The sequence below is a fragment of the Siniperca chuatsi genome, linkage group LG17 (genome assembly GCF_020085105.1).
Source record: "Siniperca chuatsi isolate FFG_IHB_CAS linkage group LG17, ASM2008510v1, whole genome shotgun sequence".
Taxonomy (NCBI): Eukaryota; Metazoa; Chordata; class Actinopteri; order Centrarchiformes; family Sinipercidae; genus Siniperca; species Siniperca chuatsi.
Window position 1 is genome coordinate 15797634 of NC_058058.1, and position 20495 is coordinate 15818128.

General features: G+C 41.7%; 3 protein-coding genes across 3 annotated transcripts; 2 read left to right on the forward strand and 1 right to left on the reverse strand.

Annotated features, from left to right (window-relative positions):
• Positions 1 to 767: 767 nt before the first annotated feature.
• wasf2 (WASP family member 2) lies at positions 768 to 8881 on the forward strand. The gene is given in 10 exon segments (XM_044172564.1): positions 768 to 935; positions 2289 to 2452; positions 2691 to 2825; positions 3055 to 3208; positions 4240 to 4357; positions 4514 to 4635; positions 5701 to 5859; positions 6154 to 6233; positions 6236 to 6649; positions 7430 to 8881. Coding segments are annotated over 9 exon segments (1473 nt in total). The 5' UTR covers positions 768 to 935; positions 2289 to 2319; the 3' UTR covers positions 7588 to 8881.
• A 450-nt stretch (positions 8882 to 9331) lies between these two features.
• On the reverse strand, positions 9332 to 12781 carry gpr186 (G protein-coupled receptor 186). The gene is made up of 2 exons (XM_044172567.1): positions 12516 to 12781; positions 9332 to 11002 (listed from the first exon to the last, which is right to left on the reverse strand). The coding sequence occupies exon 2, from the start codon at positions 10973 to 10975 to the stop codon at positions 9983 to 9985; it is 993 nt and encodes a 330-aa protein (XP_044028502.1). The 5' UTR covers positions 10976 to 11002; positions 12516 to 12781; the 3' UTR covers positions 9332 to 9982.
• Positions 12782 to 16801: 4020 nt separating this feature from the next.
• Positions 16802 to 19925, forward strand: cd164l2 (CD164 sialomucin-like 2). Its single transcript, XM_044171495.1, has 6 exons — positions 16802 to 17185; positions 17612 to 17698; positions 17953 to 18039; positions 18127 to 18168; positions 18416 to 18563; positions 18820 to 19925. Exons 1-6 carry the CDS (start codon positions 17107 to 17109, stop codon positions 18833 to 18835), a joined length of 459 nt encoding a protein of 152 aa, XP_044027430.1. The 5' UTR covers positions 16802 to 17106; the 3' UTR covers positions 18836 to 19925.
• The last annotated feature ends 570 nt before the right edge of the window (positions 19926 to 20495 follow it).

The following is a 20495-nucleotide window of genomic DNA, read 5'->3' on the forward strand; positions in this document are numbered from 1 at the left end:
GGTGTACAGTTTCAACTCATGACTTGATATAGAAGTTTATAATGTCTTATAGGAGAAGAAAACAAAGATGGATATATATCACAGAGGGGGCTGTATTATAGATGCAAGCATATGAATATAATTGTGATTTATGTGATAAGCTGATCTTAAGTGTATGTATTTCTAATAAGTTTTAAGAGTAGTAATTCAAACACAGTGTTTGTGTTTTCCTTTCAACATATTTGGACTTAATCCATAAAGCAAAATAGTGGCTGCAACAGTGGCTTAACTGTTTATTCCCACAAAATAACCCTAATATGCAGGCACTGTACCGCAAGACAAGGCTATAATTGCTATGTTTTTGTAACATTCAAACAAACAAGGTTGTCTCAATACTACCATTTACCACACGTTACTATACTGGGATAAATTATTTACTGGAGAGTGCTTACCTTTCCTCCCATAAACCCTGTGTACTTCCAGTTTGCACGGGCTGAGTTGAGGTGAAGGATGCACTTATCACCCGGCGAGGCTCGCGGGACAGTTATTTATCTTCATAAGTGCTTTTCTCCACAGTGAGCTCCACTTCATAAAGCCAATGCCAGTCATTCCTCGGACGCGTTCCAACTCGCTGAAGCGCACGTTGGAATGTGCTTCTACCTCCACCCTCCGTTACGCAAATTACGGACATATGTTTGCCACTAGTCAGGGCGGAGTTGCGCTTTTTACGTTGAAATTTCCACATCCTGTTCTCAGCAAAAACAGGCGACAGGCACAGTAGCCAATCAGCTTTGAGGAAGTCAGTCTCTCGACCAATCGGAAGTTCCCAATCCCGGGACTTTTGTGATCTGTTCAGCTCGTCAGTGTACTGTACCGCTCAACATTTCTTGTGGAAATCTTGAGACAGGACAACAACCAAACAGCATAGAGAGAGCCTACAGTTGCCAATTTTGACGGTAAGTAAAGTATGTTTAGTCAGTATTGTTTTCACAAGTTTATCAAGGATGTAAACCTGCTTTTGTTTGGCTGTTCCTTCGAGATAAGAGACGTCTACAAGCCACTTCCTGCTCTGACAAGGCCGAGATCCGAAGTTACATTTTAGCCCATTTTAGCTAATGCCGTGGGCGTAAGAGTGTATGCGACTGGTTTATTCTCTTGTAGTTACTTATCTAGGTCAAAGTTTATCCAATATATTAAACTTATTAGTAAAACATTTATAATTTCAGTTTGTCAATTTGACAGAGAGCGGTTGACTGGGCTGCCGAACATAAAACTAACCACACAGTGCTGATCTGAGCTTCAACTGGAAACAGCTGTAACATGTTCGACTTTCCATGAAGAAATTGATAAACCTGACAGTTTGTAACCTGAGTTACAGTATGCTCGGCTTGAAAATACGCAGAAACAATGTGTCTGTCAACCCAAGGAAAAGTGCAGACACTTCAGTCTGCCCAATAACATTTGTATCATGAGCTCACCATTCTCTGAAGCCCTAACATTAACATAAAAAACTTGTAATTAGGCAACCAAAATGAGGAATAGGAAGCACTGCAGGGTATACTTACAGTAAGCTAAATTCTGCCTGTCTTAGTAGCAGGGAGAGTGTGCAGGCTCTGCAAATCTCTGAGCGCCTATGGTTAGCCTAGAGTTGTCATTTTCTGAACGGATTCCATATGGCACTGTAGAGTTACTGCTTTGTGTGGGGAGTTCAAATTGTCACACACTGACCAAACCAGTATTCCACCATTTTTTCTCTCTTTATGTTGAATTTTCTGGTTTCACATCATCTGGATGTTTGCTGAGTGAAACAAGGCTTTAGTTTTGCTTCTGCTTTAGTCCAGCTACTGGCCCAGTGTTTATTTATACATGCGTCTCTGGGTGTCACATGAGCATGTGATACATTTAGGGATGGAAGTAACTACAAAAAGCAATAAACCAGTAACAAAAATACCCATCATAATTTCCCAGAACCCAAGGTGATGTCTTTTTTTCTTGTTTTGGCTGACCAACAGTCCAAAATCCAAAGAGATTCAATTTATAGTGATATAAAACAAATACGCATCATATCCTCACATTTCAGAAACCGGGACCAGCATTTGGCATTTTCTGCTACACAGATTACTAAAAATGATCTATTCATTATCAAAAGGGTTGTTGATTAATTATTTGCCACTAGACTAATTTAAGCACTAGACTTATTAGTATCACATCTGTATGTAATACATGGGAATACATCTCAGTGCTGTCTTTTAGTCCCTTTATGTTTGTATGTCTTTGACTCAAATGACCCACCTCCTCTTCCACATCAGGGTTGGGCCCCCCTACCCACAACACCCCACCATGCCTCTGGTTACGAGGAATATAGAGCCGCGGCACGTGTGTCGCCAGACCATTCCTTCCAACATCCGCAGTGAGTTGGAATGTGTCACCAATATCACCCTGGCCAACATCATCCGCCAGCTCGGCAGCCTCAGTGAGTGTCTGCTTATGATTTACTAAATTAAATATCATTCAAATGTGGTGTGAATGGTTAATGACATGTGGAAAATGTGTATGACGTGTGTTTATTCATTAAGTTTTGTTTTAATGTAGTTGTGAATATGCGTTTATTGTGCATGTGTGAGACATACTTTAATCATAAACCTGTGTGTGTGTGTGTGTGTGTGTGTGTGTGCGCATGTGTGTGTGTGTGTGTGTGTGTGTGTGTGTAGGCAAATATGCAGAGGATGTGTTCGGGGAGTTGTTTGTCCAGGCTGGAGAATTTGCAATCAGAGTAAATACACTGGGAGAAAAAGTGGATCGTCTGCAGGTTAAAGTCACCCAGCTGGACCCCAAAGAAGAGGAGGGTAAGTACTCATGTTACTGTTACTATTACTACTTATGTTAGTATCAGAGTAGTACATTAGCTTGAATCCGGCTAAATATAATTTCATTAATATTTAAAACCGCTTTTACACCGACTCCAATTAAAATTGAAAATTAAAATTACTTTCCTAATAAAATAACCTCTTCCCCTTGAGCGCAATAAATATTCAATAACATTCTTGTAGTTTCATCTGTCTGTTTTTCTCTCAGTCTCTCTGCAGGCCATCACTACCCGTAAGGCCTTCCATAGCAATGTGACCCAGGACCAGCAGCTGTTCACCAGGCCGTCTCTGCCAATGCCTGTACAGGACACCTACATGACCTGTAATCCGCCCCCACCACTCAATAACCTCAGCCAATACCGGTAGGGCTCAGCAGACGCACAGATACACATCCATGGCTCATATTCATTCACCGGAGCATAACATGCAAGGAATGTTAAGAAAACACATGCATGCACATGTGCAGACATGGAAACACACACATGAATGCTATGTTTTTGTCATGACTATACATTATTTAAACCCACCTCTGTAATGCATATGGTTTCAAACCTCCAGAAGGAGCAGGTCTCAAATAGTAGCTGCGTTTGTCTTAATGAGGTTAAGTGCCCAATGAAAGCTGTAAAAAATAAAAATAGAATTACAATTTTTATGATAATCAATATCACAAAAATGTCAAAATATTTGCTGGAATGTTTATCCTGTTGCTCAGGAGGCATGTAGCCCACCTTTGCTATATCCCTTAAACTTGCTGATGCAGTACTCTTTGCTAGTGTTTATTATTGTGTCCACGTATGAAAGAGAAACTTATTTTGACCCACTTATGTCCAGGCAGGTTTTGCTTTGTTGACAGTTTTTGTAATCAACACTTACCTGTTTTTTTCTGGTCTAAAAAGCAAATATATGACAAATCACACTAAACTCAGACACACTTTAATGGCAAACGGGACTGGATCATTGATATTAAATGTAAATGGCTATGCTTGTAAGTATACTCCTCAATTGAATCAAAGCAGCACTGAAGAAATTATTTGGGGAAAACAATAACCATATGTGTCACAACCCAGCTGACGCATATCAGTGAGATCTTGAATATGAATTATACACGGCATAACATGTCATCAGAAGTATGATTAATTAGAAACCAGAACAGAAGGAGACTGGGGTGGTAGCGGTGTAATCAGTAACTGCAGAAGTGGCATCAATGATAAGCAGAGTGAGAGTGTAAGCTTGTCCCAGATCCTTACAGAATATGGTTCTGGCTAAAAAGGGAAGTGTTAATATATTGACACACAAGGCAGACACTTTAAGTTATCTTGTGTCCACACATAAATAACATAAAACATAAAGTGTAACTGATAATGTAATAATGTTTGTAAATGGTTTTCTACAGGGACGATGGGAAGGAGGCCCTGAAGTTTTACACTGATCCCTCCTACTTCTTTGACCTGTGGAAGGAGAAGATGCTGCAGGATACCAAGGACATCATGAAGGAGAGACGCAAGCACAGAGTGAGACACATAAACACGCTTATACACACAAAACAAGTAACATGAGTTCATCATCAGTCACTGATTTGAAACAAGTGGACAACACTGGTTACCTCAAATGAAAGCAGTTGGATCCAACCCCCCATGACTCTTTTTTGCTGTTTCCTTTCTGAGTAGAAGGAGAAGAAAGACCATCTGAATCAACGGACGCTCAATCCACGAAAAATCAAGACCAGGAAGGAGGAATGGGAACGCCGTAAGATGGGGGAGGAGTTTGTGATGCCAAAAAATGACTTGATGTAAGTTGAGAGATTTAATGGAATGAGGTGGAAGTCTCTGCACGTTGCAGAATATGTATTGGTGCAGAGTTGTGGTCATCCGGAGGCCCAAGAGGCTTTGGAATGCATTTTAGCAATATGTAAATTAAAAGAAAATTACTTGATGAATTCATTATTTCTCTCTCTAGTTAACGCAATTAAAGTGCAGAATGGGCACTCGCGTGGTAAATTCTCCCGTCTTATCAACCAATCTGTACACAGTGATATGGGTGGTATGTCCTGTCTGAAAATGTTCTTGGGGGTTGGGTGTAGCGCCGGCTGTCATTGGCAAATTGCAGTAAACAAAGGTGTGAGTCACACCAGGCCTTAGGGTTGATTATCTTTATATCATTGCATATGATGTATAATGATCATGGTAAACATGTAAAATAGGCATAAACATGTAAAAATAAGTATCTAAAAAATCTCTGATTCATTAAAAGAGCAAATTAGAGTCACATTGGTAGAATTGATTCTGTGCTCAGTGTATTGTTTTTTTTATTAAATTAATAGAAACATTAAAGAAACAATAAAATAAAAGGCACATAAAAACAACAACAGAAAATACTTACTTACAAATACTTTAATTACATTTTTGTCACATTGCTAAAGTAAAAAGTAATTTTTTGATCAACAGACCCATACAAGTGAAATATTGTGTATTGCTGTATGAGCTGTGGTGCTTAATCTGTGTATGTAACTCAATCATAAGCCAGGCCTGATGAGGGGAAAAAAAGTTTTTCTGTCAGGCTGTTAAACTGAAGGACAAGCCAATCTCTTACTGCTGTGTAAGTGACTGCACTTTTGATAGCCTTGTGAACCAGTCAATGCTACTATTTGTGTCTGCTGCTTTAAATACATTTGTGATACTTCCTGTTAAATCTTTTCACAGTCATTTCTCATAAACAAATAAGCAAACACTACATGACCCACAACTGCTAATTAGGTCTGTAGATGCTAGGTGTTATTTCTAAAGGCCATGTCCAGGTTTCAGAGAAGAAGTACTGTATTTTAGGGCTAATAGTGATGTCTTACATTTGTTTTAAGGAATTCTTCTGAGGGTCTGAATGGCAGTATTGGGTCTGGAGACGGCTTCAATTCTGAAGGCCTTGAGCAGAGTACCGGCTCCTACGCTTATGATCCGAGCTCCCCTCTCTCTACGCCTGGCCCTGATGACTTCCTTCCTCCTCCACCTCCAGACATGGCGTAAGTAGCATCTTACATATAAGCCCACACACACTGCCAACATAGTGCTGATTGTACAGCTATACATGAACATGAACAGCTGTAATGCAATCCTAAACATCCTCTCAAGATTATAGGATTCAGCAGTAGCAAAAATAGATTATAAACCTACCGTTTACTTTCAGACTGTGATTCTTTAATGAACATGAACTGCTGAGATTGCAGCTGCAGAGAAATTGAAGGCTGATGGAGGCAAATGAAGGGTCCGTTTTGTTAACTTATCCTTATCTCTAACTTCCACGCTGTCACTTGCAGGTATAATGACGGACAATATGGAGCACCAGCCCAGAAGCGTGTCAGCGTGCTGAGTCCAACCCACCCACCTCCTGCTCCCCCATGACCTCTTCCCCACCCAACTCTCGCCCCAACCTAGCCCCTCCCCCTGCACCTCCTCCCCCTCCTCCACCCTCTGGCTTTGGGGTTCCCCCACCTCCCCCTGGCTTTGACACCCCACCTTCTCCTCCTCCTCCACTCTCCTCCTCTTCCAGCGCCTATCCCTCCCCACCTGCTCCCCCTCCTCCACCTGCCATGTCTGCTGTTTCTCCTCCTCCTCCACCACCTATGCCTGCAGGTGGTGCTCCACCACCTCCTCCTCCTCCTCCACCTCCCCCTGGTCCTCCCCCCTCATCCTTTAACCACTCTGCTCCCCCTCCTCCCTCTGGTGGTGGTGGGGCACCCAGCTCTGCTCCCAAACCTCAGCCGGAGCCCGCTGATGACGCTCGCAGTGACCTGCTGCAAGCCATCCGACAAGGTAAGACACTACCTCCTCACAGCTGATTGGCTGAATCAAAAATTTAAACTAGTGAAACAAGTAAAATACTCAACAACAATCTATATACACTTATGTACACTTCTGAGGTACTTAATGTACTATACTTCTATTCCACTATATTTCAGAGGCAAATATGTTGTGTCACTCTGTTTGTGATACTTTTCAGATTACGGTTTTGAAAACATCTAATGAGCATATAAAGTACAATGCGAATTGAGTCCTCACAAACTTCAATGCTTTTCCTTTCTCATAAAACATTTGCAAAGCGGACATACTATGTTCCTTGGCGCATTACTGCCGCCAGCTGTTGATTAGTGGAATAGCGTGAAACTTTCAACATTGCTGCGTGTGCGTAAGTGTCTATGACATTCAAACACATAAAAACAACTCCATAGCGCTACTATTGGCCAAAATCTCCACAGGGTACTTTAAGTACATTTTGCTAATGATAATTAATTAATTTTGCCTAAAATAAAATTCTCAATGCGGAACTGTTCCTTTCCTGGTGCTACTATTACCTAAATATAAGGGAACTGAGCTGAATCGTCCACCACTGGTTACCACAAGATGTAGCATAGTTAGTAATCAATGATTAGAAGACCTTTCACTGAACAGATTGCATTGCTTAAAACACCTTTGTATATTGATTTTTGACAGTGTGTCTATGACTACAGTGACAGAATGCTGCTTGCAAAGTATTATGCAGATGTTGTCAGGCACATACACTCACTGTAACTGTACTCACTAACTCCCTTTTAGGTTTCAATCTGCGTAAGGTGGAGGCACAGCGCGAGCAGGAGAAGAGAGATCACATTGGCAACGATGTGGCCGCCATCCTGTCCCGTCGTATCGCTGTGGAGTGCAGCGACAGCGAGGATGACTCTTCAGAGTTTGACGATGACCAGTGGTCCGAGTGATAGTCATCCCTTTTCACCTTCACTACAACCTTTGTGTCTTTCCTCAGCCGTAAACAACATCAGTGTATTTCCATTCAGATTACATTCTTAAGTACCAGCGCTGCAAGGGTCCATGTTATCTGTCTGTCAGATTTTGAGTGTATGCGCACATAGTATGTTCAAGTGACCTATTACAAATCACATTCCTCAACCCATTTATTTCTATTTATCCAAAATTATTCAGATCAGAGGTGCAAAAGTCCAAAGATTGAGAAAGAGCGTGAGTGTGCCTGGTTGTGTCCCGATTTGCCATTGTCTTCATTGGATGACACTGCGCTGTTATTGATGTGAGAGTGTTGTGTGATGTGATGAACGTCTCTCTGCTGAGTCTGTGCGTAAACACATCACCTCCATCTTTATCTTAGTGTCTATTAGAATCAGATGCCCTTTGCTGCTGGCCAAATGTCTGATTTTATCTGCTTTAGTATATTATGGCAAAGGATAATAGAGATGGAGTACACACCTCTTCCATGCACAGTATTTGTATGTAGTAGAAAAACACAAGATGTTGACGTCAAAACATTCTCGCTCATTTATAGATGATATGATATAGATGTAAAGTTTATTTTACATATTAAATCACATCTACTAAATATAATTAATTCAATCCCTTTGTATCCCTTTAAAGCACAGTTTTTAAATCACTTTTACTCCCCTCACTTTTGTATTCAGTCTTCTTTTTTTCTGTGGTTGTCATGGGAACAATTGACTTGTGGATGAGCTTATAAATGAATTATTCAGTGCGATAGGGGTGGTTTTGGCTCATGGCAGACACCTGGGGTGTTTGATAAGATCACCATACTGAACATATGCAGACATTTAACACAAATATCATGATTAATTTTGTACTGTGTTTCAGCTGTGTTACGTATTTCTTCGCGCAGTTTTTATTTTGACCTTTTCTGGGGATGAACTAGGCTCTGATGCTTTAATCACTGTCCTCTGTGTAGAATCAGGCAGCCTTTTGCCTTATCCTGCTGCCTGGCAAGTGCCTTTTTTATACTGCATTTCAGTATCAGTGCAGGTTTATTTTGGTTATCCACACTGGTCACTGATCAGCTTCTTCCAAAAATATTAACAGCTGCCATTGATGAGTCAAACGTAGAACTGACTGATATTTTTCAAGTGCCTATATATTTTAAATATGCCTGTGTTAAAGCACAATCACACAGCATGCTTAGCCAAAGTTCTGCTTCTCCTGCCTTAAATTTCCAAATAATTATAGTTATTTCAATAAAGATAAGAGTGAATTACAGTGATTGTTTAGGTTTCTTTTCTGTGAGAATGAATAGTGTGTATGCTGTGATGTGTTGAATAACAAGACTGTCAAGCCTTGGCATAACACTCCTCATGCTTTATCCATGACTCATCCTTTTCATGTCAGAGCTGGAGACCTGTCCCGGTGCTGACTGTGTAGGGAGTGTGAAAATGAATTGACTGGATAAAAGTTCAGAAAATGAGTAGGAGTGAAAAGCCTCTTGCGTAATCATTATATCCTTATACCAAGGCTGCTTTGTAGGTTTTGAAAGGACGCAGTCGGTGCAAAGTGTTGGTAATAATATTGAAGATTGCTTTAGCCACCAAATAATTTAGGATAGAGGAATAGAGAGCAGCAGTCTGTGCCTATTTGAGTTAAAGGGAGAGATAGAGACAAACACACTAAAAGCCTAGGCAGCAGTAAAGAGAAGAGTGCTGACATCACCACTTAGAAAAAAGCATTTTTATTATTCATCTGTATAAAATATTCATTCATTTCAAAAATGCTGTGGAACACGAACATATGGTCAGTACCTTTCAAAGTGCCTTAACAGCATGTGCAAAATAGAATCTCAAAGATCTAGAACACTGTGTTTTCTAGACATTCAAGTAAATAAAATTGGGCTTTGGATCACATATGTCATTGCACTGTGATAGGCTTATTATTAATTAATTAATAATAATTTATTTATTTATTTAAAACCCGTCCCTTCCTCTCATCTTAAAGTGCGGATGGTCATTAAATCCACCTTTTATGAGTGGGGATACATATAGCATCCCTGTGATTGTGTCAGTCTGTGGACCTACAATTGACTGAGGATGAGGCACAAAGTACATACAAGACAGTACATTTAGTCTTTAGTCCCAAGATGGCTGCCAGCCAGGACAGTTCAGGACATTCTGATTTGCAGAAGGACTTCATCTCTGTGTGTGTGTGTGTGTGTGTGTGTGTGTGTGTGAGAGAGAGAGAGAGAGAGAGAGACTTCATGTTCTGGATCTGGATGATAGTCAGTGCAGCTATGTGTGTATCTTGGCACACAAACAGTGATATGTCTGGCATAGGTTGTGTGGTGGCTTGAGTCTGGCGAGGTTTAGCGGTCTACACATCAACAGGGTAGTGTATGTGTGTGTTGTGTGTGCATCTGTTGGGGCAGCAGGCCTGGAGCAGCACCTTGCGAATGTCTTTGTTTCTCAGACTGTAGAGTATTGGGTTCAGCAGCGAGCCGCCTGCCGCCGGAACCAAGGTGGCATAGGTGTACAGAGGAGGACTGGACGCATCTCCCAGCATCCCCCAGAGGGAGAAAGGCATCCAGCAGCCCACAAACACACTGAGGACCAGGATCAACTGAGAGAAGCCTCTCCCACTGCTGTGTTTGCTTGCGTATGATTGGTTGGCAGGGAGGAAGTGCCTCTGGGTAGCGATGGCGTGGGCATGCCGCCTTGCTACACGGCAGATCCCAGCATACAATTGCAGGGTTACCATGACAACTACCAGGAAGCCACCACATAGCAGCGATAGATATGTCCGGGTCAGAGGTCGTGCTACAGAACAGGAGTTTGGCTCTCCCAGACAGTGCCATCCCATTGCAGGTCCCGCCCCAATGACACATGCACCCAACCAGACCAGCAGCAGGAGGATGGCGGCTCTGCGACGTGATTGGCTCGAACCATAGGTGAGGGCGTGGCTTAAAGACAGGTATCGGTCCAAAGCAACACCCATCAGGCTACAGAGTGAGGCAGTCAGTGATGTCACCAGCAGTCCTGAGGTCAGCAATTCTGACCAATCGCTGGGCTCTACGCAGAACAGGAAGAGGAAGTGCAGGACCAAAGCAACACCTGCCAGGAGATCAGCCAGTCCGAGGCTTGCCAGCAGCAGGAAAACAGGGGCGCGGAAAGACGGGGTGGCCAAGATGGTGGTGACAACTATTGCATTTTCAGTGGCAATGACAGTTCCTGAAACACACAGTGCAACGCCCCACACTGTGAGGGGCGTAACTTCATACGGAGGTGAACTATCCAGTTGGTCTAGAGGGAAGATGGTGTCTGCACCTGAGGACTCATCCCAGCCCAGGTCAGAGGTGTTCAGGATCATGGCTGATCAGCAGTCAAACAAAAAAACCTAAGCGAGAGAAAAAAGGAGAAACATGTTGACATTAGCACTAATGGGTCATTAGCATCTCCATCTGTCCAGCCTTTCCTTGACCAGCTGTGGTTTCAGCCTGTGGAGCTGCTAGAGGCCAGTTTTGGGATTTGGCAGAGCAGAAGAAGACTTAATGTGGTGATGAGGAACTTAAGATGTTATTCTCTTGTAAACTAAAGCAGTTGAGCTACATAAAAATACATTATCATTGTGAGTGCATTAAGTGGTATTTGTGATTGTCATGCCCTGCGCTCTCTTGCTCCTGTCATTTGTAATGTTATATTGTCCTGTATTGTTTTTTTATTATAGTCGAAATAAAAATAGATGTATTTATTTATTTAGTAAGTATTGGGTCAGATATATAAACCACATACCATTGTATTTACAAGTAAATCACAGTCCAAACCCATCCTGTGGTGAGCTTTAATTTAAAAAACAAACAAAAAAACCTAGCCTTTACAGTGCAATAAAAAACATCCACTTACCCAACACAAACAAGAAATAAGCCTATAAAATACACATTACAAGCACCATTCTAGGCTGTAAAATATATATAAAATATAAAATTACCCATTTTGAAATTGCACCTGTCAGATAATTGATTTTTCTTCAGCCCATAAACATGTTCACATTTTTTAAATGACCACAAATACATTTTATATAGTAGCCTAATCCTGCTGGATCCTGAAATGTCAGTGACGTCACCATCTGTATTCTTGCGGGAAGTCACACAAATCATATTCAATCACTATGTAGGCATACTGCAACGCGACAGATAAGCAACAATGCATATTTAGGCTATCATTGATTAAACTTTCATTAATAGCCTATAGCTTTTTTTTTTGGGACGTCACTCTGAGTCATTTCGCTGTCCACCCTTGGTTTTCAGGAGCATCCAACCATCGTTAATATTATTTATGGTGTGGCTGGTTAAATCTGTAAACTCACTTCCAGATTAAGTAAGTGAGCTACAATCTAAGGTTTCCCTCTTGCTAATGTCCAAACATTATGTTTAACTACAGGGACGCTACTGTCTGAACTTCGGACAGATTCTACATGTACCATGCAGTGCCTCATATCTCGCCTGTGCTGTTCATTAGGCTACAATTAGGCTATTTCAGCAATTCGCCTGTTACAAGGTTGCGATGCTTGTGCTCTCTGGTATGTTATCTGCTTGTTTTTTAGTACATGTCAAGTTGTGCTGGATGCTTACTGAAAGGAAATACACAACTGTAATGCGTTACTGTTATTTTAAGATAATTTTTCTTTTGCTCATACAGGAGGAGGGTTTTGGGGGCACCAGGAGTCTTTCATCCTCCTCCCTCTCACGTCTCAGAGTGAGGAGGTATATCCCACCTCCTGGTGCGGAGGACCCTGTTGTATAATACAATTGCAGGTTCATTGCATAACAGAGGATGTCCCCCAAAATCGCATGCACATGCACGCATCGCACAGACACGTATACATGCATATAATGGATTATTCATCTTACCTTATTAACACGATTCCGATTAAACAGATTCGTTGTCTCCTCTTATAAGATCCAAGCCAAATAATGGAGAAGGGGTGACGCTGTCCGTAGTGATGTACCGGTTTAAATAAGGAGGACAGTCCCTGTGTGTGACACCGCTCCGTGCTCCGGTCTTCATCAAAGTTGCGCCAAACTCTCATTCGGCGTCGCTTGCATCTGTTCTTCTTCACTCTATCCGGAGCGCTTATTGCTCGCGGACTCATCCACAAGAGAGCATGCCTGACGTCAGCGACTGGGAGGCTCAACCAATGAGGTGCCGGCGTTGTGAATGCGGGGGAAGTAGGGAGGGGAGGTAGATAGGGTAATTTCATTCAGAAAAATGCGGCATCTCTGTCGCCCCTCCCACTGCGGTTCACTCTCGCTCTCATTTCTTGTAAATAATGAGCCCCCCCCCCACACACACACAAACACACACACACGCACACATTTTCTCAATAAGACCCAGGGGCCTGGTTGAATGAAAGGATATTGTTTCGTGTTGGGCAGGGCTCAGAGGTGCCGAGCTGTGGGGACAGAGCTGGCGCTCTCCACGGTGCTGAAACGCATCAGGATGACTCATGGGAAGACTTCCTGCAGAGCGACAATAATCTGAAAACTATCCACCTCAATGGGTGGGCAAGAAGCGATGTTGCTCAAAATGTGACATAATTGCCATGTTGTGTTCCACACCCCAAACCCGGCTACATATATATTACATATTGGTATTATTGCATTGGGAGTTTATTAATGTACCTGTAGTATGTACATAATAATTAATTTAATCTAATGCAACATCAGCACAAACAGCTGCCTGAATAAACGCCTCTCTGTCACCATTTATTATTTATTAAAACTGTACATTATGGGATTCACACATGTGATCTAATAGCCCATTTCTAAGTCTTACAGGACCGTGCCTGTATGCAAACAACATACATGAAGATATGTGTTATGGTGTGGATGGCGAGGAGTCTCCTGTATTCAAACAAAAGCAGAAATTACATTTATTTAGCTTGTTATCTAATGTATTGATTCGGTTTTTTTTTTAATTTAAGCATCCTCTCATAGAAACACAGGCCCCTGCCTTCTGGAGTATCATAACAGCAGCAGGGAATTCATGGCTTCCCCGGTTTGATAGTGAGCGTGGGTGCTGCAGGATGGGCTGAACGTGGTCTCGCATATCAATGCGCTAACTTTGGGGGGAATCTCGTCCTGCTCGAGCCATATTAGGACACACTTCCTGCAGATAAACTTCGTCTACGTCACGTAGAGGATCTGAAGTGCAAGACTTGTTACCAAATGTATGCACAATCACAGCTGTTTTTCTTACCTGAAGACCTACTTTTCTGCATGTCTCATTTTTTCATGACATGTTTGATAATATCACTACAAAAAACATTATATGTAAATCAAATATTTTAGAAGGATAGCTTTTACAAACTTAAAAACTAAACTGAAGGAGTATTGTAAGGAGAATAGGCCTATTATTATTTTTCCGTCTCTAACACTATAGATTGTGACGGATTCCTGTTTTATCGTCTTGCACTAATGTCTAATGTCTTATATCATATATGTGTATTTGTACTAAGACTAACAGGTCGTCTCGCCGCCGTGGGCTGTAAATTGCAGCATTATTCACTTGTTTGTCGCCGGTGTGTCGATGTTTGCCAGCAGTGGGATCATCATCAGTGGAGGAGGAAATCGTGTTCGACAGGACTGCGGAATATCCCTTTGTGTGTTTTTAGCACGCCGACACACAAACCAGCCACCCCGTAGAGCTGCACAGATGTACCCACACAACGTGTGAGAGAGCATCATGAGACGTGGGAGGAGGCTACGAGCCACATCGATGTGAGTGGAGGAGGAGGAGGAGGAGGTGGTGGTGGTGGTGATGGAATTCACTGCATAAAGCTGAGAAGTGTGTCGTGATTCTGGGCTCAATGCATCTGATTTTGATGGCTTGGCCTGGGGCTGTGACTCAGTATATCTACATTAACAGCACAAAGCAACACTTTAGAGGTCAGAGCGCTCGTACTTCTTGGTGCATTTGCATGTACGTGTACAGGGGTATCTATAGCTGGGAATTATGGAGCCTTTTCTAAGAAGGGCACTCTGAGCCCCCGTTTACTGTTCTCTTATTTCCACGTCACCATTCCGCAAAGTGATCAATCAGACTTCTAGTCATCAATTTACTCAATCAATATCAATAATAGCCGTATTCAGGCCTTCTGTCTTGTGTCCAGATGCTGTATATTCAGATTATGTCTCGATATTTATGACTGTAAGAATGTGTCTCAGACTTGTAATTGATTTGTGATGATAGATCAGATTAATCAGAGGGAAATCAGTTGTGTTTGAGAGGATTGACAAGTGACTAGGCAGCACTTCATCACAGTCAGTGACACATTTGATGTGATAATAGAAGATTGAAGTACAAGCTGTTTGCCGCAAGCAGTCACATGGGTTGTGACCACCTCCCACGCCAACGTCAGTGTGTGTTCACACCTACAGCATATTTAGAGCCGTCTTAATTGGATTGCATCACTCAAGACACATATTATTAACTACTGTATAAAAATGTAGAACCATGATTAAGTGCTGATAAACTGTCTTAATCAGACTTTTTCCAGCAAATGCCTGTTAAGAAAATGTATGTGTTTGAGTCTTCACAGGAAAAACAGCCAAATTGATTCCTGCTGGTTTATTTCCTAGAACAAAGGTTGCCACCTTTAGTTGGCTTGTGAACTGCTTAAAATGAAGCTACTTGAGACCCCTTGTCACAGGTTATGGCCATCAACCTTTTTTAGTGATGCAGAAACTGTTGTACATGCTTTTATCTCCTCACGCCTCGATTATTGTAACAGCCTGTTCACTTGTCTTAATCAAAAAACTTTGACACGACTGCAGACTGTACAGAACTCAGCTGCTCGGCTTTTAACCAGGACCAAGAAGTATGACCACATCACACCTGTTTTAGCCTCTTTACATTGGCTCCCTGTTTGTTTTAGGATTGATTTTAAGAGCTTGTTGATTACTTTTAAGGCTCTCCATGGCCTGGCTCCAGACTATATTTTAAACATTGTAATCCCTTATGAACCTTCACGTAGTTTGAGATCTTCGGGCAGGGGTCTTCTGTCTGTTCCTGAGTCCAGGATGAAAACTAAGGGGGACAGAGCTTTTGCCATCAGGGCCCCGAGGCTCTGGAACAACTTACCTGAAGAAATTAGGTAGTCTGAGTCAGTGTCTTCTTTTAAGTGTCTTCTCAAAACACATTTTTATCTGAAAGCATATCCTGATTTTACCTGAACTGGCTGTTTATTTTATTGCTTTTGTGTATTTTATGTAATATTTATGTAATATATATTTCTTTATATTTCATCATTCACTGTGGTATTTTACTTACTTGTTGTGAAGGACTTTGTACTTTGTTTTGATAAGTGGCCTATAAATAAAGTTTTATTATTATTAATATAAGTGAACATGAGTTGTGATCAGTTTGAGTAAAGAGTGATTTTTCATTCAAGGATTTTTAGAGGCTCAGTGAAAGTTTCCAGTATTTCACAAGAAAAAAGTCAGGAAAAAATCAAAGGTTGTGTAACAGGGATATGTTTTTAACCACTGTGGTGCTCCAGGGATGGTCAGTCTGTCAGTCCATCACTTTGGTCCACACTGAAATATCTCAACAACTACTGGATGGATTACCATGACATTTGGTTCAGACATTCAGAATTTCAATTTCTTTTTATTAAGTGCTAAGTAGCAAATGTTAGCATGCTAATACACTAAACTAAGATATTGAACATTTAAACATTACACCTGCTTAACATTAGCTTATTAGCATTGAAATTGTGAGCATGTTAGCATGCTGATGTTAGCATTTAGCTCAAAGCACTGCTGTGCGTTAAGTACAGCCTCACAGAGTCACTGGCATGGCTGTAGACTCTTAGTCAGTCTTGTTTTCTGTCTTATCCCTTAAATCATCTTGTGACCCCCTCAGATTTAATTTAGGACCACTTGAGGGTCTCGGCCCCCAGGTTGGGACCCACTATCCTAGAACATACACCCAGTTTGAACATCTGAGCAGTGTGAAAGGAAAATAGAAAAAAATAATGATGAAAATACACCTGGGGTCTACAAAAGTTAGGCTATTTGATTGCAGATTATTTGCACCTAAATCACTTATTAATATTCCCGTTTGTCCCACTATGTTTATGGTGTTTGTAAGGACATATGTGTGAATGAAGGTGTGTGTGCGTGCACTGCCTGCTGAAATAAACAGGTGTCACTTCGTCCAAACTGGTGTGTATTTCAGCAGGGTTGAGGTGGGCCAGTTGGTTGCCGGGGAACCAAGTTTGCCGCTCATGTTACTCAGATCTCTGTGTCTTCTGTCTTTCTCTCTTTCCCTCTGTGTCCTAGCCAGGAGCCATATCTCTATTTGCAACTATCGGATACCCTTTTGAGGACTCACCGAAGATATTTTTATTTGAGAATTTTTTGTTGATACTAATTCTTCTCCAATCACCAAAGTTTCCAGCTATCAGTTGCAGGTGTTGGTGCTCTGTTGGCTCTCAGGATGCAGCAGCTGGTACTGAAGGTCCTCTGCTCCACACTGATGCTTCTGGCAATGATGCCCTCTGTGTACTCACAGTCAGGTATACGTCCATCCACATGTCTTACATTTATTTCTATGACCATCTCAGTGTAACAGAAACCTGTTGGTGTGTCTTGTGTCCTTTCCTTGGCTCCTTGTTTCCACCAGAGTCTAATTTGATATCCTTCAAGAGTCTTTCTTTGATAACATTTCTCCTCTTATTACCTGTGATGGTGGCTTGTTCTCCAGTCTTTCTTACACGCTGACAAAATGTGAGAGGTGACTGAGAATCTGCTATCTTTTCTTTGGCATTACTCTTGAATTTTATCTACTCACGTTTGCCTGTTCTGACATTGTCCAAACTGGTGGGATGTCTTGCAATAATTAGGCTGTTAAAGTGTTTCTGTGGGAAGATAATTGTGCATCGGCCAATCAATTTGTTTTGAGTGACACTTCCAGTTGACTGCCAGTTTTGTTCCTCCTACAGATTGTTCTCAAGCCGAGTCATGTGACCTGTGCGTTGGAGACTCCATGCTCAACCTGACAGGCTGTGTCTGGAGGCTTTGTCCAGATGGTGACATGCGCACACACACACACACACACACACACACACACACACACACACACACACACACACACACACATATGCAGACGCACACTTCCCTGACCTTTGATAGTAATTCAATCATCATAGCTGCTGTAACATAAGCTTCCCTGGTTTGTACAAGATGACTGAATTATTTAGTATGCCAGGAACGCACACATGATACACACACACACACACACACACACACACACACACTAAAATGCTTGTTCTCTCTGTCTCAGGTAATGACACAGGCATGTGTATGACTGATGAGGGCAACTCAGCAGGCATGAACTGTAGCTGGACTAGAGTGTCTGAATTGTGCACAGGTAGCAAACAATACACTCCAAAATGAACACAAGATATTTTTCTGCAACCTCAGTAACTTTTTATCTCTTTTGCATGTTTTATTTCAGTTGTAGAAACTGTAGCTGAGGGAGGAGGCGAAGGTGACTCAGGTAAATTGTAAAATTGTATTGACTCTACTCCAACATCCCCTCCCAACCCCTCCCCTCTCTCTTGCGTCAGACATTTATTGTTCCCATAAGAGCTGAGTAAAATGTTCCCCAATGTCATTTCTACCAGTAAAAATCTCTGCCAGTGCTTTCTCAGAAAAAAACTGATGCTCTCTTCTTTTCCCACCCACCCTGCTTTCATGTAATTTCACTGTAAACCCATCAAACTTTTCCTTTTCTTTCTCCCCAGGAGGTAACACCAACTCAGAGTTCTCCCAGGCCAAGTTTGACATGTCCAGTTTCATCGGAGGCATCATACTCGTGCTGTGCGTGCAGGCAGGCGGCTTCTTCGCCATGCGCTTCCTCAAATCCAAAGAGCAGAGCAACTATGACCCTATGTGAGTTTGTGCATGTAGGTGCGAAAGAACAGAAAATTTAGCATGACAGCATCAGTTTAAGCATGTGCATGTCAATGTGTCTGTGCCACCATGTTTAGTGATGGTCTGTTGGTGCAACAGCAACCTCTTGTGGCAGGAGTAAACAACAGCACCCAATATACAATGTGATTCATCTTTAGTATCCCTCTAGATTGTATTTAGATTCTGATCACAAACCCCATCTGTCCACATCAAAATGATATCTGTCTTCACACAGAGAGCAGCCACAGTGAAGACAAGATGTATGAAGGACAAACAGCAGACAGTGGAGGACAGCAGAGCAGTGACTCATCAAGATGTGACGACAAGAGTTTTTTTTCTGAGCCCCTGTCATTTTTGGTTTGGTCCCCATGTGTACCCCTGGGGGATGGGTGTGTTTATAAGAGGGCATTTTTCTCAGAATACTGCATTGTGTAACGAGTGTGTGTTCATGTGTTCACTGTGTTTGTATAGTATTTACATTTCAGAGATATTTTGGCTGTTGGTATTCATACAATCTAACAAATGAGGATTTTCTCAGCGATTTGTCTTTATGATCAAACCCACCTTAAATGTTCACCAACACTACGTGTTAAGTGTTTGTCCTCCTACAAACAACAAGCAACTAGCTGTATCAAATGAGCTGTTTCGACAGTGTAAATAGTACAGTGTGGTTGTGGGAAAGGGTGATATAATCTCATGTAGACAGTAGGTCAGACAAGGTCATAACAGGCATTTTAAACTTTTTATTTCAAGAACCCTAAAATAGTCCAAAATGAGACCCTGGAGATTTTGTCCATAAGAATACTTCTGTGTTTTATGTGGAGCTGCATAACTTTCTTGTGTTTTATTGAAACCAAAATTTAAATATTTATGTATGTTATATATTTATTTGATCTGTTAAGTTGCAGTGAATTCTCAACAACTCCTTGAGGTCCCCACTTTTGGGAACATAGAACGTCAGACAGATAATCTAACATCTAAGGCCCAATAGTAGTTTGTAATGGTACCTTGGGCCTTTAAACTTTATGACTACTTCCAATATGGCTTTATCACCACTCCTCCGATATGTGTGTTTTTTGTTTTGACTTGTCAACAGCTCAGAGCCTTTTTTATAAATTCATTTTCATGGAGGATTTTTGTTTTGACTGCTCATATTTATATTACATACATATCAGCTTTAACTCTTTAATAACAGTTTGAAGATATGTGTGTGACCCTGTTTACTCATGCTTATGCTGGTTAAGTTGATCAATATGAAATGTTAGATTTTTTTGTGATGCCATTAGAATGAAACATGCTTAAAAAGGCTGGAAGCCTGAATAAAGTACAGATAAACACCTGTTTCTGTGTGTGTGTGTGTGTGTGTGTGTGTGTGTGTGTGTGTGTGTGTGTCATGTCTGCTTTCTTGCATGCAAATGAGGAGCTGGTAACAGCTAATCACTGAATGAGATTGTACAGTATGTGTTGAGTGCATATTTGCCAATGCCAGCAGAGTGAGTGAACTGATACGGCTGTAACCTGGGTGCGACCAGAGACGTACTCGCAGTATCTACAGATAGGAATCACCTATTCATTCTCACATATCTGGGTGTCAGTAGGGATTCCCAGCATGCAGCAGGGACAGAACTCTGGTGGAGGCCTTTAGTGGGGCAGCAGGATGGCTGGTTGGATGCACCAGTCTGTCTGAGCCAGGACCCACAGGCTTGAATAAGCCCACACAAAAAAGTTTCCCAACTGGACAGACTGTGGCTGGCATCCAAGTCTGTTGACAAAGGACAGGACTGAATACAAGTCTTTTTCACTCTGAATTCACCCTCCCCCCAACACACACAAACACATTTCCAATGAGATAAATGGAAGACTGGCGCACACACATTACCACAAGTCCACACTAAAGTTGAGGCGGGCTTC